The sequence below is a fragment of the Myxine glutinosa genome, chromosome 3, assembly GCF_964187855.1.
Source record: "Myxine glutinosa chromosome 3, kmMyxGlut1.1, whole genome shotgun sequence".
In the NCBI taxonomy this organism is placed as follows: domain Eukaryota; kingdom Metazoa; phylum Chordata; class Myxini; order Myxiniformes; family Myxinidae; genus Myxine; species Myxine glutinosa.
In genome coordinates, this window is record NC_136263.1 from 50,041,490 (window position 1) to 50,058,112 (window position 16,623).

General features: G+C 46.7%; 1 protein-coding gene across 2 annotated transcripts in view; it reads right to left on the bottom strand.

Annotated features, from left to right (window-relative positions):
* Window positions 1-16,623, bottom strand: part of SNX14 (sorting nexin 14) — a 776,643-nt gene that overhangs the window by 737,013 nt on the left and 23,007 nt on the right. For both annotated transcript variants that reach the window (XM_078774041.1, XM_068110896.2), the window contains exons 11-14: window positions 7,643-7,723; window positions 7,280-7,394; window positions 6,256-6,411; window positions 6,021-6,145 (exon numbers count right to left, since the gene is read on the bottom strand). In XM_078774041.1, the coding sequence (XP_078630167.1) occupies window positions 6,021-6,145; window positions 6,256-6,411; window positions 7,280-7,394; window positions 7,643-7,723 (477 nt within the window). The remainder of the gene's footprint in view (window positions 1-6,020; window positions 6,146-6,255; window positions 6,412-7,279; window positions 7,395-7,642; window positions 7,724-16,623) is intronic.

The following is a 16,623-nucleotide window of genomic DNA, read 5'->3' on the forward strand; positions in this document are numbered from 1 at the left end:
CATCCATTCTCCACACTAACTCACCCTAGCCCTCAAAAATACCACTGACTGCAGAAACCTCTCCCTAACCAATTAGTGTTTGTCTGTGTGGTGCAATGTCCAACAAATGACATTTTTTCCTTCTCCTTCTCTTCCCTTTATAAGGGGTGAGGTTAAATGGTACCAAGCTTCTGCCCTGCCTTGACCACTATACTCCTCCACTCCCCTCTATCCTCAACCAACTCTCTCCACCCCACCTTAGATATCCCTCTTCACACAATCCTCCCATCTCAACCGTGGTGTACCTCTTTTCCTTCTACCTTGTTCCCTCAACCTATCCGCTCTCTTTGCCATTCTCTCTTCCCCCATCTGCACCAAGTGTCCAGCTTGGTGCAGATGCCGGCAGATCTGGTGCAGATGCCGATGCTTGGTGCAGATGCCGGTGCAGATGCCGGTGCAGATGCCGGCTCAGCCGGCATTTCACCAATCTCCCCATCAAGCTCGTCTACACACCAATCTCCTCCCTCAGTTCATCCATCATCCTTCTATCCACCCTCTTCACTCCCGCTATCCTTCTGACCCAGTTTTTCATACAAACCTGCAGCCTCTGTTGTCGTCTCTGTCAGTGCCACCATTTCCAGAATGTAAAGCTAGGTCAGTGTTACGCACGACATCAGAACCTTTCCTTTCAATCTACTTAAAATCTTTCTGTCTGCCATCACTCCCTCCGCCTTCCTCCATGCATCCGCACCCACCTGAATCCTCCTCCACACCTCTGTCTCTGACTTATCATCCCCAGTCACTGCCCACCCCCCACCCCAAGGATATGCAAATATATTTCCCTGTCTGATCTCCTTCCCCTCCAATCCGATATTCATTTATTCATTCAATCCATGTTTCTCAAAAGCCTTCTTCCACTCCCCCAGTACCTTCTGCGTCTCCTGCCCACTTTCGACCACAACAGCCAGATCGTCCACAAACAACATCCTCCCCATACTACCCCACCCCACATGTTCACCTTCCTGTTTACCAGCTCCATTACCATGATAAACATGAGTAGGCTGAGAGAGCTTCCCTGCCTCAAACCGATGTTCACACTGAACTCCTCCAACATCCTAGGACCAACCAAAACTCTTCCCTTCCACCAAATGACAATGACCCATTATAAGGGTATCTCTATTTATTCCAACATGAATCAATTCATAAACATAAGTCTGAACTCTCTGTTCATCATCTGCGGCAATTTCAACTGCCACCATCCAAGCTTCCTGAATGCCAGCTCTGCATCAACTAGCCATCGCATTGCAGCAAATGCTTTGTCTGACTGTGGGTCTGACCAAATCTGTAAATATTGCAATCCTGATTTTTGCAACTGCTACATCCTCCCATCTGGACCTGGTAATGACGATCTTCCCATACATCGTCTCCTGCTCCTCCTCTGCTACTTTGACTTCTCTCACCATGTCCTTGTCGAGGACCATTTTGCTTTGGGTATTGTAAGTGAGCAACCTCAACACCACATAATCTGGTAGTTTACGAAGACTAAGTTTTGGTGGGACTGCGATCTGCTCTCTCACAAAAGGAATTGGCCTCCAAATCTTGTGTTATCAACCAATCCCACTCTGTCCCCATCATACCCACTGTCAAATGGACTTGTGGCTTTCTCACCCGGGAAGGGAGAGCACGTTTTGTCCAGCCTCGGTGCTGCTTTGGGAACAGGCCCAGGTGGCATCATCCCCCACGTTCGCAAATCCTGCTCTGCTGCTCTTGCTTCTCCTCTACTATCCCCCTGGAAGTCAGCAAAGATCATTACGGTCTACAATAAGGGTGTAAAAACAAATCCTCTCACCGAAAGACCAGTTAGCTTACTTCCAATTATAAGCACAGTCATTGAATGAATAATTGTTGTTGATATCAGATGTTTCGTCTTTTCAAACGGGCTGATATCTGATCCCGAATGTGAATTTCAGCCTGGTATCTCAACTCTGCACATGCTGCTGCTTCTCTATTAGCAATGGTTGGAGGCCCTAACTTGCAAACAAAAATTCAGGAACATGTAATTTGATATATATATTGGGCATTTGGCACTATCTCAAATCCTGCTCTGCTGCCTGTGGCAAACATGGCCACCTACCTGGCATTCTGACCAGCAAAATCATTAAGCTTCACTCAATCACTGAATAACTTGGCCTTTGCAAAAAAAAAAGGAAAAATCAACAATGGAACTCTCTCCTCAGCTCTCCTCTCTGAGTGGAGTCTAGAGTGCTCCAAGACAGTGTCTGGGCCCGATCTTGTTCCACATATAGATAAATGAGATATTTTCCATGATCTGCAACACCCGATATTTCACACAATGTGTTATACAAACAATCATTCTGTTAGACAAAGTCTTTTTGCCCTCTCATTGTACGCAGGCCAGCAGTTTCTCTGATTTTTTTTTATGCCATCCAACTCCCTGTCTCTTAGCCCTCCAACTCCCAGTTTCTCAGCCCTCCAACTCCCAGTCTCTCAGCCCTCCATCTCCCAGTTTCTCAGCCCTCCAACTCCCAGTCTCTCAGCCCTCCAACTCCCAGTCTCTCAGCCCTCCAACTCCCAGTCTCTCAGCCCTCCAACTCCCAGTCTCTCAGCCCTCCAACTCACAGTCTCTCAGCCCTCCAACTCCCAGTCTCTCAGCCCTCCAACTCCCAGTCTCTCAGCCCTCCAACTCCCAGTCTCTCAGCCCTCCAACTCCCAGTCTCTCAGCCCTCCAACTCCCAGTCTCTCAGCCCTCCAACTCCCAGTCTCTCAGCCCTCCAACTCCCAGTCTCTCAGCCCTCCAACTCCCAGTCTCTCAGCCCTCCAACTCCCCGTCTCTCAGCCCTCCAACTCCCCGTCTCTCAGCCCTCCAACTCCCCGTCTCTCAGCCCTCCAACTCCCCGTCTCTCAGCCCTCCAACTCCCCGTCTCTCAGCCCTCCAACTCCCCGTCTCTCAGCCCTCCAACTCCCCGTCTCTCAGCCCTCCAACTCCCCGTCTCTCAGCCCTCCAACTCCCCGTCTCTCAGCCCTCCAACTCCCCGTCTCTCAGCCCTCCAACTCCCCGTCTCTCAGCCCTCCAACTCCCCGTCTCTCAGCCCTCCAACTCCCCGTCTCTCAGCCCTCCAACTCCCCGTCTCTAAGCCCTCCAACTCCCCGTCTCTAAGCCCTCCAACTCCCCGTCTCTAAGCCCTCCAACTCCCCGTCTCTAAGCCCTCGAACTCCCCGTCTCTAAGCCCTCCAACTCCCCGTCTCTAAGCCCTCCAACTCCCCGTCTCTAAGCCCTCCAACTCCCCGTCTCTAAGCCCTCCAACTCCCCGTCTCTCAGCCCTCCAACTCCCCGTCTCTCAGCCCTCCAACTCACCGTCTCCAAGCCCTCCAACTCCCCGTCTCCCAGCCCTCCAACTCCCCGTCTCCCAGCCCTCCAACTCCCCGTCTCTCAGCCCTCCAACTCCCAGGCTCCAGTCTCTCAGCCCTCCAACTCCCAGGCTCCAGTCTCTCAGCCCTCCAACTCCCAGGCTCCAGTCTCTCAGCCCTCCAACTCCCAGGCTCCAGTCTCTCAGCCCTCCAACTCCCAGGCTCCAGTCTCTCAGCCCTCCAACTCCCAGGCTCCAGTCTCTCAGCCCTCCAACTCCCAGTCTCTCAGCCCTCCAACTCCCAGTCTCTCAGCCCTCCAACTCCCAGTCTCTCAGCCCTCCAACTCCCAGTCTCTCAGCCCTCCAACTCCCAGTCTCTCAGCCCTCCAACTCCCAGTCTCTCAGCCCTCCAACTCCCAGTCTCTCAGCCCTCCAACTCCCAGTCTCTCAGCCCTCCAACTCCCAGTCTCTCAGCCCTCCAACTCCCAGTCTCTCAGCCCTCCAACTCCCAGTCTCTCAGCCCTCCAACTCCCAGTCTCTCAGCCCTCCAACTCCCAGTCTCTCAGCCCTCCAACTCCCAGTCTCTCAGCCCTCCAACTCCCAGTCTCTCAGCCCTCCAACTCCCAGTCTCTCAGCCCTCCAACTCCCAGTCTCTCAGCCCTCCAACTCCCAGTCTCTCAGCCCTCCAACTCCCAGTCTCTCAGCCCTCCAACTCCCAGTCTCTCAGCCCTCCAACTCCCAGTCTCTCAGCCCTCCAACTCCCAGTCTCTCAGCCCTCCAACTCCCAGTCTCTCAGCCCTCCAACTCCCAGTCTCTCAGCCCTCCAACTCCCAGTCTCTCAGCCCTCCAACTCCCAGTCTCTCAGCCCTCCAACTCCCAGTCTCTCAGCCCTCCAACTCCCAGTCTCTCAGCCCTCCAACTCCCAGTCTCTCAGCCCTCCAACTCCCAGTCTCTCAGCCCTCCAACTCCCAGTCTCTCAGCCCTCCAACTCCCAGTCTCTCAGCCCTCCAACTCCCAGTCTCTCAGCCCTCCAACTCCCAGTCTCTCAGCCCTCCAACTCCCAGTCTCTCAGCCCTCCAACTCCCAGTCTCTCAGCCCTCCAACTCCCAGTCTCTCAGCCCTCCAACTCCCCGGCTCTCAGCCCTCCAACTCCCAGTCTCTCAGCCCTCCAACTCCCAGTCTCTCAGCCCTCCAACTCCCAGTCTCTCAGCCCTCCAACTCCCCGGCTCTCAGCCCTCCAACTCCAAGTCTCGCAGCTGTCCCACCCCCAACAACTCTAGTATGTCTGCCTTCTTCCAGTAATCCTCTCCTGATTCAACTTCCAAAATACAGGCCCACAGCACAACTCAACACTTGCTCTTCACTTACGTCTGTGGAACTGAGGCTATCCTATTCCAATCTTCTCTCCAGGGCTTTAAGAAGGTGGTACACCACTACATCATGCCATTCCACATCCTTGCGCACAATCATTTCCCCCATTAACCCTCCCTCCCCTAAGCCCCCACCCCCACCCCCCTGCCCCCCCCCTCCGAAGCAAGTCATCTTACTTGCAGATTGCAGTGCTTCCTCCTCTTTTACTGCTCGTTCATTTGATTGCTTATCGCATCTGACTGCTGCCCCACTGTCAGTTCATTCCCTCTTTTGTACTTGCTCTTTCATGAGCCACGATCTTCTAAATAAATAAGTAAACAAGTGAATCCTCTTGGATTGCGCTGAGGTTCGGGCATGGAATTTCTAGGAGGAAGTATAATTTGTATGCAATGAAAGTACATGTAATATGGGATCGAGTAAGATTTGACATATCCACTTTTGTTATTCCCGATTCCTCATTATTTCAGAGTACATAGGCATAATGAAGAATATGACAATAAAAATCAGTATACAGAATTATTTTATTTAATTAATGCAAAGGAATTGGAAAGTCCGCCACGAATTTTTAATATATCTCGCCATTTTCCCGTCTGTTATTTTAGGCGGTGTATGACCGACCGTGCAGCGATTTAAAAAAAATATATCTTGGCAATTTTTTCAACCGAGTCTAACACTATGTTAGCGACTGTTAAAAATGAAATGATATATCGAATTAGAATTGAAATAAACCTGTGTGAGGGAGAAAGACAGCACGGGCCTAACTAAGCAGGCCTCAAAGCTATGCGAGTTAATAAAATGGTGGATATTTGTTTATGAAGCCTCTCCCAGAAGTCCCCCAACACGAACCAATCAGGAACTGCCACGCCCACTTATATGATCTCAGAATTCCTGTGACAGGAATTAGCGTTACACTGGCTGGAAGTCAATCGCTAGAGGCGCTTCCTCAGCGCCAATAAATTGGGGCTTCAAGCAGGTCACCCCCGCATATCATGGTAGGTAGTGCATCACATCGCTATTCACCAATCTTTCCAATCCCCATTAATCCTGCATAACCTAACCAAACACTTCCCTTCTTACTTTCAAGTTAGTTCCCCCCCTATTCTCTCTCTCCTGTTTTCCCGTTTGTTCATTCCATTGCTTGTATCTAACTGTTGCCCCACTTCCCCACTGTCAGTTCATTGGTGGGTTTTTTTACCTTCTGCTACCTCGCTGCTCCTTAAGCCTCAATCTTGTAGAAATAAAAACCAGCAAACTGCATTTTATTTGTTAAGAAAATAAACAGCAAGCAAGGTCTGACAGTACCTCATCACTGTGCCAGAACATTGGTGTGAAAACATCTTCCAGCAGAGTCAAAACATGATCGTATGCTTGGAACAGGAATGGAGACGTCTGCAAGCGTACCACAGATTGGTATGGTCCTGTGGTTACTGTAGCAGAAAAATGGATAAGACGAGAAAAGGAAAATGTGCAGAACCGTTGATTAAACCAGATGCATTTTGCTTGGGAAGGAGCAACAGAAGGGTGAAAAAAAACTCACTCTGTTTAATTCCTTCGACGATACTACGTTGGAATCCAATCCTGTCCAGGCTTCCAGGGGTGCAGTAAGCTCGGTATATTGAGCACACTTCCGCATGTAGGTACCTCTTCTCATCCTCGGAAATGTCAGGCTTTATCAGCTTGTCATTGAACTCCTCTGAGAAATGCATGTAGACATAAAACCATCATTTGATAGCCTTCAAACTCGTTTTATCTATCTATAATTCCAGTAATCTCTGTGTGTATGTATGTATGTATGTATGTATGTATGTATGTCTGTGACCGCTGTTTCTCGACAACCACGGGTTCGATATACTTGAAACTTGCCAGGTATATTGCGCTGGGGACCCGAGGATGTGCCTTTTCAAGGTTTCATATTAATCGGACAAGTAGTTACCGAGCTATGTCCAAAAAACGATTCAACCAATCAGAGAGCAGCGAGCTATCACGTGTGCCGAACGTGCCGAACAGACTCTGCCTCGGACGGCACATTTGAGAGCGTATTCATTTATTTCACGTTGGCAAACTATGTTGCCGCTATGTTGGCGTTAAACTATGTTTTAAAACTAATTAAAACTAATTTGCGATTCTTTCGCTTTCCTGCGCGTTTGTGCACGTTATGGCGATTTCTTTACCAAACTCCGCAAGCCGTTCGCTTTGGACCAAACCATTTCATGTAAATAGAGGGGGGGGATTGTCACCGTACTCGCAAGCCGTTCGCTTTGGACCAAACCATTTCATGTAAATAGAGGGGGGGGGATTGTCACCGTACTCGCAAGCCGTTCGCTTTGGACCAAACCATTTCATGTAAATAGAGGGGGGGGATATAATTTTAGATATATATATAGTACGGGCATGCCCTAGTTTTCATAAATGCGAGAACTTTTGCAGATTGAGCAATCATTTCAACTTAAATCATATGACTATTGGTACAAACTTTCAGGACACAGATACTAGGATGGAAGACCTTTTGCTTTGTCTTGATTTTAAACAAAAATATTTCCATTAATGTAACTAAACCGTACCAATAGCTAGACAGAATTGCAGCAAGCAAACAGCTCCCTGGCCTTGCAGGAACTTCATGAAGAGGAAAAGCAGCTCCTGGGTTTGCCGGATGCTCTTCATGTCAAGACGTAGAACCTGGAGTATAAACCAAAGAGACAATTGCGTTGACAATCTGTCCATCCCACAATGGTGTAAAGCACTCAACTCCACACATCAATTTCCATGCCTTCCCCCAAGTTGTTCAATGTAGCTAAAATAGCAATAAGATCAACTTGTTGAGAGAATAAAAGCTTCAAACAAATTTGAACTGCAGCTGAACAACAATTCACGAGTTGAACATTTCTGAGTTAAAAACCCCTGTCGTTTCTCCAATGGATCCTCACCGAGAGAGAATTTCCCCTTGGCTTCACAAATGTCTCCAGAAAAGGGACAGATGGTGATGAAGGTACTTCATATACCTTTGTCTGTGAAAATGGAAAACATGTTTGACAGCTCAAGCGATGATCCCTCCCAGCAAAGATGTGTCCAACACCAACAACCCATCATCCAAAACATTCCAAACAAGAAAGAGCAATCAGAGATTGCAGACCCTCGCCAGGACGTGTTTTTAGTGATTTTTAAGGCTTTGCTTTTTTGTATACAGAATCAAGGCTCGTGTAAGAGCTAACACATTAAACAAGAAAACATGCACGGACACATAAAACATACAATAAAGGGAGCAGGAGACAAGAGGGGGAGAGAGAGCAAAGCAGACAAGCACAACAACAGTAGAGAGCAGGGACGTCGGTAGATCTGTGGAAGGGAGAGGGCTGGAGGGAGGTGGGAAGGGGTGCATGGTATAAAGCAAATGAACACTACTCAGAATTTCAGGAATGAAGTTGGAGATTGAAAGAGGTGGATTTGGGGTAGAAAAGATCAAGGTTTTGGTTGGGGGAAGATAAGAGATGGTGGTGAACAGCTCTTTTAAAGACCTGGAGGGTGTTAGAGCAATTCAATCGTTTCTTAAACTCAAAACAAAACAATGAAATATAAGATCGTTTAACACATCACATGTGCGGAGACGTTGTCTTGGAATAACATCAAACCAACCTCTGGAAAAGATAGAAAACCCTTCACCATATTTATACAGAACCTGGATGGGGGGTTACATATCCTCAAGTATCAGCGCAGGACAGCTGTTACGAATCCGTCACTTCCACCTTGGTTGTTATTATATACTTGTAGGATTTTTTAGTTTCAGTTAATATTGTTGTTAAGATTTTTGTGTGAAATGGAGATGACTTTAGTAAAAGGTAAAAAAATTAATGTTTCTGGAGGAAAAAGAAAAGCCGTGGCAAAGAGGCCGGAAGAGGGGAGGAGGAGCTTGGCAGAGAGGAGACGGCCAGGAGCTAGATTGAGATTGGCAGGGAGAGGGGGAGACAGCTGTGAGTCGCATCGAGGCTGCGAGCGGACTTTTTTGATATTGGTCGCGAATGAGTGGAGGCTTCCCGGGAAAGGAATTGCCGGCGACATCGTCCTATATTGCGATTGCAATTAAACCTGCGTCTCAGGTTTTATCACCAAGTGTGAGCTATTGTTGGAGGGAGCCAGCGCCTCCATTACAGGCCTATACACCATTTTGTCGTCGAAGAGACTGTCTGCTCGGTGCATCTGGTTTTGTCGTTGGGATTTCCATATCAACCTCATCGTGTTGATTGCCTTTGGTTTACCTATCGGCTCAATTCCCATATCGTCCTCTCACGTCGTAACTCCTCATCTGCCGCCGTGCCGATACCTGCCTGTTCTCGTCGTTCTGCACGGTTTCAACCAATGTGGGGATAAGTGCAGGGACTTTAGGGGTTTGTTACATTCCACTCACGTTTGGCGTGTTGTGAGTTTATTGCTTTGAGAGCATTGGGGAATGATGGTACCATCATATGTATGATTCATTTGTTGCAAGTGACATTTTCATTGTACCTTCTTTAATAGTGTTGTTATTGTGTATGTGAGAGTTCTTAATACAATTACTTGTTTTGTTTTACAATTGCATTGGTGTGGTTCTACCATGGTTCATTAGAACACTCAAAATAACGAATATTTCTGCCGCGTTCCCTCTCGAGACTCTGAGGTGCACCGTAACCGGGGTTGGGGGAGGAACACGTAACACAGCTTATGATCTTATCACCACCCCCTTTGTGGGTCAGATGTCCCATCTGTTGACCAAGCACATTCCAAAGAGAAATGTAGATGACTGACTCAATTACCTCTGAAGAGTTTAACAATGGTCTGTTTGACCTTCGGAGGAGTTACAGTGGGCTGAGCAAACATTACAAGCAGTTCCAAAATACAGAGTATTGTGTTCATGTAGATTAGATCAATAGGACATGCAGATTAGGCCCCAATGTCTGACATTTCAGAATCACATCAAGGCCCTTCAAACTAATTCATTTGAACATCCATTCAATCAAAGGGAGGCGCAAAGCACCCGTCCCTTTATACAAGGGTTCGTTTCTCTGTATGCAGCTTTAATATGGGGACTAAAAATACGTTTCTCGGCTTCCATTGGATGAAATCGGCAGCAGATTTCAGAAGTAAATGCTTTGTACATCGAGGTAATATCTATCTATAATTCCAGTAATCTCTGTATGTGTGTGTGTCTGTGTGTTTGTCTGTGTGTTTGTCTGTGTGTTTGTCTGTGACCGCTGTTTCTCGACAACCACGGGTCCGATATACTTGAAACTTGCCAGGTATATTGCTGGGGACCTGAGGATGTGCCTTTTCAAGGTTTCATATTAATCGGAGAAGTAGTTACCGAGCTATGGCGATTTAGCCGTTCGCCGTTCGCTTTGGCTTTGCGAATGGACCAAACCATTTCATGTAAATAGAGGGGGGGGGGGGGGTTCTACCGTACTCGCAAGCCGTTCGCTTTGGCTTTGCGAATGGACCAAACCATTTCATGTAAATAGAGGGGGGGGGGTTCTGTGGTCGTTACTGCCACGTGGTTTCAAAGTTTTTTTTTGTTGTTGTTGTTTGCACGCATGTTTTTTTGCACCCACGTACGGGCACGCCCTAGTGTTCCAAATTTCAGCAACATCCGTTTCCACATTCTTGAGTTTTATTTAGAAAACCCTAGAAATCACGTTGGTGTCTGTCCGGCCATATATCTGCCCAAAATGTGTTGGCGCCAATATCTCAAGGGCTATACATTGAAGCGAGCTGAAACTTGTAATATACATCGGCCAATAGGTCGTTAGTGGCTTTTGAAACAAATTCCTCCAAAGTGCCATAGTTTTTGCTTTAAAATTAAATATATATAAATATATACACATAAATAAATATATATTAAAAAATATACAGTATACATATATATATATATATATATATATAGATATATATATATATATATATATATATATATATATATATATATATATATCTGCTTGTGTGTGTGTATATCTGCTATATATGTGTATATCTGCTATATATGTAAACAACAACATGCATTTTAAGGCCATTTTCCCTGCCAGAGCGCGGGTTAGCCTTGCGGTCCCCATGACAATCTTCTCCATTTTGCCCTATTTTCTGCATCTCCACTTGTTAACCCCCTTGCCCGCATTTCATCTTCCACCATCTTTAGCCAAGTCTTTCTCCGTCTTCCCCGTCCTCTACTTCCTTCTACATTCATTTCCATTACTCTTCTCAACCAGTCACTTTCATCCATCCTCAACACATGACCAAACCATCTCAACCTGTTTCTCTTCACAGCATCAATCACAGGCTCCATTAACATTATCTTTCGCAATTCATCATTTGTCTTCCTCTCTCTCAACGATACTCCACACATCCACCGAACCATTTGCATTTCCACCCTTTCCAGCCTTCGTTGCTGCTCTACGTTCATTACCCATGTCTCGCTCCCATAAATCATAACACTTCTCACACATGCAGCACACACCTTTCCCTTCAGCTTCAACGACACTCCCCTCCTCGTCAGCATGCCACTCAGTTCCCGAAACTTCTTCCATGCACATCTCACTCGAGCAACAGTTGCCGAGTCTGATCCACCTTCTACATTCAGCATGTCTCTTAGGTAGCAAAATATTTTCACACCTTCCAGCTTCACGCCGTCTCCAAGATCCAACTCAACATTTCCTCCATCTGCAGCTCCCTCTATGTACACCTTACATTTGAATGTAGCTGCCACACTGGTTAATGACCCTCTCAGACCACTACATTTTTGATGAACCCACTCAGCACACATTGTACATTGAATGGAGTTCACTCCGACAGTCCGACACCCTTCCTGCACACAGCACATGGCCACTTCCCAGTTCTTTCCACCTCACCACATGCTTTACCACTTGCCATTACCTTCGTCTTTCCGATATTCAGCTTCAGACCTTTTGTCTCCATACATTCCTTCCACTTGTTCATCTTTTCCTTCAGTCCATCCATACTTTCCGCAAACAACACCAGATCATCTGCACAGACAACTCCCACGGTAAACCCTCCTTTACGTTCTGAGCCAGCACCTCCATCACAGCTAAAAATAGTAGTGGACTTAGTACCGACCCATGATGCACTCCCACCTTCACCTCAAACTCACCACTGTTCCCGTCCTTCGCCCTTACAGCTGTGCGCGCTCTTTTGTACATTGCCATCACTACTCTGATCAACCATTCCTCCACTCCTAACTTCCTCAATGCCCATGTCACTACTTCACGTGGAACCCTATCAAATGCTTTCTCCAGATCAACAAACCCAAGAAACAACTTCTTCTTCTTCTCCATGTACTTCTCCTACAACTGCCTGACAACAAAAAGCGCGTCTGTCGTTCCTCTTCCTGGCATAAATCCAAACTGCATTTAGTCAATCTTCACTTTTTTCCTTATCCTCCTCTCCAACACCCTTTCCAATACCTTCATTCCATGCTCCAATAACTTTATCGCTCGATACGAGCCACCGTCCAGAGGGTCACCTTTCCCCTTGTGTAGAGGGACGAGGGTACTCAGATCCCAATCCACTGGAATGCGGCCTTCTTTCACCACCAGATTACAGATCTCTGTCAATCTCTTCACACCCCAACTTCCTGCTGCCTTCAACATATCTCCCACAACTCCCGTCGGCCCTCCCGCTTTTCTATTCTTCATTGCTTTTATCGCTTCCTCAACTTCCTTCTCAGTTATCTTCTCTGCCGGTCCTAAAACTGGGTTACTCTCTATGTCGCTATCCCATTCATTCTCTGCATTCAACAGCATTTCCATATATCTCTTCCATCTTCCTTTAATTCCATCTGGGTCCACAACGATTTGTCCCACTTCATCCTTTAGCAACTCACCCCCATCACATCACACCTCTCTTTCGCTATCTGCTTTGCAATCCTGAATACCGCTCTCTGACCCTCTTCCGCATCCAAACGTTCTCCGAAAATTTTCCTACATGCCTCCTGCGCCTTTGCTACCTCTTCCTTTGCAGCCTTCTTGGCTGCCTTATAACTTTCATGCTCTGCTTTTTCTGCCCCCGTACCCTTCGCCTTCTGCCACTCCTTGAACTTCTACCTCTTCTCATCAATCCTCTTTCCAACTTCATCATCCCAACACCATGTTTCCGAGTGCCTCGGTGGTCCTTTTGTCCATCCACATACCTCACCAATGGCTCCCAACAGACTATCTTTCATTGACATCCAACCACTTTCATGCTCAATCACATCATCCTCTACCCTACTCAGCCTCTCTTTTAATGCCTCCCTTACTGTCACCTCTTTCAACCTCCACACCTTCATTCTCGGTTGGTACTTCACCCGCCGAGCTCTCCTCGCACCTTTCACCCTTATGTCGCAGACAACCAAGTGGTGCTGAGAAACAGCCTCCTCCCCCGGGATCACCTTTGTGTCCCGGAGGTGCCCCCTATTTCGCCGACGCACCATCAGGTAGTCAACGGTTGTCGTCGACCCACCTGACGTGTATGTAACAAGCTTATTATCATCTTTCTGGAACTGAATATGACAAATCAACAAATCAGCTCCATCAGCAAACTCCAAAATCCTTTCACCTTCTCCATTTCTCACACCATATCCGTAACCCCCATGAACTCACTCAAAACCGTCCATACTCCTTCCCACATGTCCATTTAGGTCTCCTCCTACCACAACAACTTCCTCATCTTTCGCATTTTCCATCAGCTTCTCTATTGCGCACCAGAACTTGTCCTTCTCTTCATCGCTCCGACCAACCTGCGGAGCATATCCCGAGATGACGTTCACCAAGAGCTTTCCAATCATCATTTTCACCATCATCAACCTATCACTCACTCTAGTCACACTCACCACACTGTCTACAAACTCCTCAGAAAACAGGACATCAACACCATTCATGCCCTCTGGGCACCCTTGCCACACAAACTTGTATTTCTGTCCCTGCCTACCCTTCACCATTCTCACACCACTTCCCTTCCATCTCGTCTCTTGCACACAATATATGTCCACTCTTCTTCTGACCAATACTTCCACCACTTCTCCTGATCTCCCTGTCATTGTCCCTACATTCCATGTCCCAAACCTCAGAAACCGATCTCCACTTCGGGCATCAGACGTTTCGTCGTCATAAATGGAGTGATTTCCACCCTTGCTTCGATCGGGTTCCCCACCTTGAGTTTTGACGAGAGGGAGTGGGGTCCCCCACGGGGTACTTCGGGCTGTACCCTGCCCATATGTAGTTGTAATTGTCATGGTTCTCTTTTTGAGGCAATGTTTTTCTGGCCGGATGCCCTTCCTGACGCCAACCCTTTTAGTCGCCTATTACGACACATGCAGGGATACGGTGTACCTATTCTAAATTGGGGTACACACCGGGTACATGTACATATATGTATATGTATATACACACACACTTTATAACTCTTCAAAATATTATTACCCAAATCGAATGTGCTGGTTTAATGGCCTAATGGATAAGGAATCAGACTCCCAAGCTGGTGAGTGCAGGTTTGAGTCCCATCTGGGTTGAGAAATTTTATTCTTCTTACTTTTTCAAGTCTTTTATATTGCCTTAAATGAAATCTGGTATGATGAACAAATGCATTTTGTTCGTATTTAAAATGTATCTTGTGAAAAATGCAACGGACATAGAATAGGCCCCTTTACATGGTATGTGCCATGTGGTAAACTATAGAAAAGAAGGGACATTATTGGGTAAAATGCCAGGGGCATAGAAAAGGCCCCTTTATATGAGGGTATGTGCCATGTGGCAAAGTATAGAAAATAAGTGACATTCCATAGCTTTTAGAAAATGCCAAACAATACAAAATAAGGGGCATGCAAAAAATCTCATGTGCATGCTGGACTACCCTTGTGTTCTGAGGAGGAACCAGTTAATGCTCTAGAAAAGTTCATATAAAGGGGTGCCAATTTGATTCATACAGCTGCAGGAAGAAGTAAATGCATTTTATTTGCCAGATGTAGGGTGCCCCTTTATATATGAACTTTTCTAGAGCCACATGGCACATACCCTTATATAAAGGGGCCTTTACTATGCCGCTGGCATTTTACCCAAGATATACAGACTTGGCATTTAATATGGAATATTTTTTTTGTGGGGGTGAACTTACTTTTCAAGATGACTTAGAACCAAAGGTTCATTGGAATTATGTTGAAATTATTCTAGATTTTGTTAATGTGACCTTTAAAAGAAACAAAAACCACATTTGACATTTCGAAGCAAATAAATTGATCCTTGAAAGTGATGAAAACCGATATCGCACTCAATTCACGGACAGTACTGTGTTAAACTTCTGTACGTTTTTCAGAAGTATCTCTTTATTTTACACATTAGCCAAAAAAAATTTCAACAAAAACAAAAGCTAAATTATGACTGGGATTACGGACAGTAAAATTACAGTTCAGTACTTCGTGTAACCCCCACGAGCATTCAGGAGAGCACGAACACGTTGAGGCATGCTGTTCATGAGATTTGCCAAGGTTTGGACAGGAATCGCTTGCCATGCAGTGACAATAGTCTGCTGCAATTCACGCACAGAGGTAGGCATCTTTTTTTTTTATTTTTTATTTTTTATTTTTTTTTTTATTTTTTTTATTTTTTTTTTTTTTTTTTATTTTTTTTTTTTTTTTGTATACAAGATCGAGGCTCGTGAAAGAGCGAACATTAATCACACAGAAAGACAAACCGACACATAAAACATATAACATAGGGAGCGGTAGACAAGATGGGGAGAGAGGGGGAAGGACACAAACACAACATTTGAGAGCAGGGACCGAGAGACATGGAGACATCGAGAGATCTGAGAGAGGGCGAGGGCTTTGGGGGGGGGGGGGGGCGTGGGAAGGGGGCAGTGGGAGAGGTATAAAACATATGGACACTGCCAGGACTTCCAGGAAAGAAGTTGGAATTTCAAACAAGGTGGATCTGGGGTGAATTAGCGGGGGTAGAAAAGATCAAGGTTTTGGATGGGGGAAGATAAGAGATGGTGGTGAACAGCTGTTTTAAAGACCTGGAGGGAGGAGTGGGATTGAAGGGAGTGAGGTAGTTTGTTCCAGAGGCGGGAGAAAAGAGGAATGAAAGAGTGAAGGTGAGCGGAGAGCCGAGATTTCGGCAGTTTAACCATCAGAGGGTTGCTGGCAGATCTTGTGCGACCTGTAGGAATATTTGGGGGACAGAGCACAGAGAGAGCTGGGGGTGCAAGGCCGGAGAGGAGTCGGTAGAAGACAGAAAGACCACCTACCTGCCTGCGGTGAGTGAGTGAAAGGCCCTCAGAGATAGCTTCATCGCGGGAGATTCCAATAATTCTGAAAGCTTTGGTTTCAACAGCGTGAAGCCGAGCTAGGTGTGAGGCAGGAGCACCGGCCCATAGGGGAGAACAGTATTCCATTGAGCTGCGGATGAAAGCCTTGTATGTGGTGAGGAGCTCAGGTGTGCCGAGGAAGGACTTCGCACGACGGAGGATGCCCAGTCGGCGACTGGCTTTGGAGGCCAGCTTGGAAATGTGGTTTTCCCAAGAAAGATCATGGCAGATAGTGAGACCCAAAATCTTGAGCGACAGAACTTCTTGGAGAGGATTGTTGAGAAAGTAGATGGGAGGGTTGTCCAGTCGATCTTTTCGGAGAGACATAGTAAGAGTGTGAGATTTGTCAGGATTGAAAGACATGTTCCACTTGTTTGACCAGTCTGTGATTTTGTCCAGGTCTTCAGAGAGTGAGGAGGCAGCAGACTGCCGATCTGAGGGAAGAGGAATGGAGCGGCAGAGAGTGGAGTCATCAGCAAAGAGATAGAGAGGATTTTCGAGAGAGTCAGAGAGATCATTGATGAAGACCAGAAAAAGCACGGAGCCCAGAACACTGCCTTGGGGAACTCCAGCCTGAACAGGAAGAGGA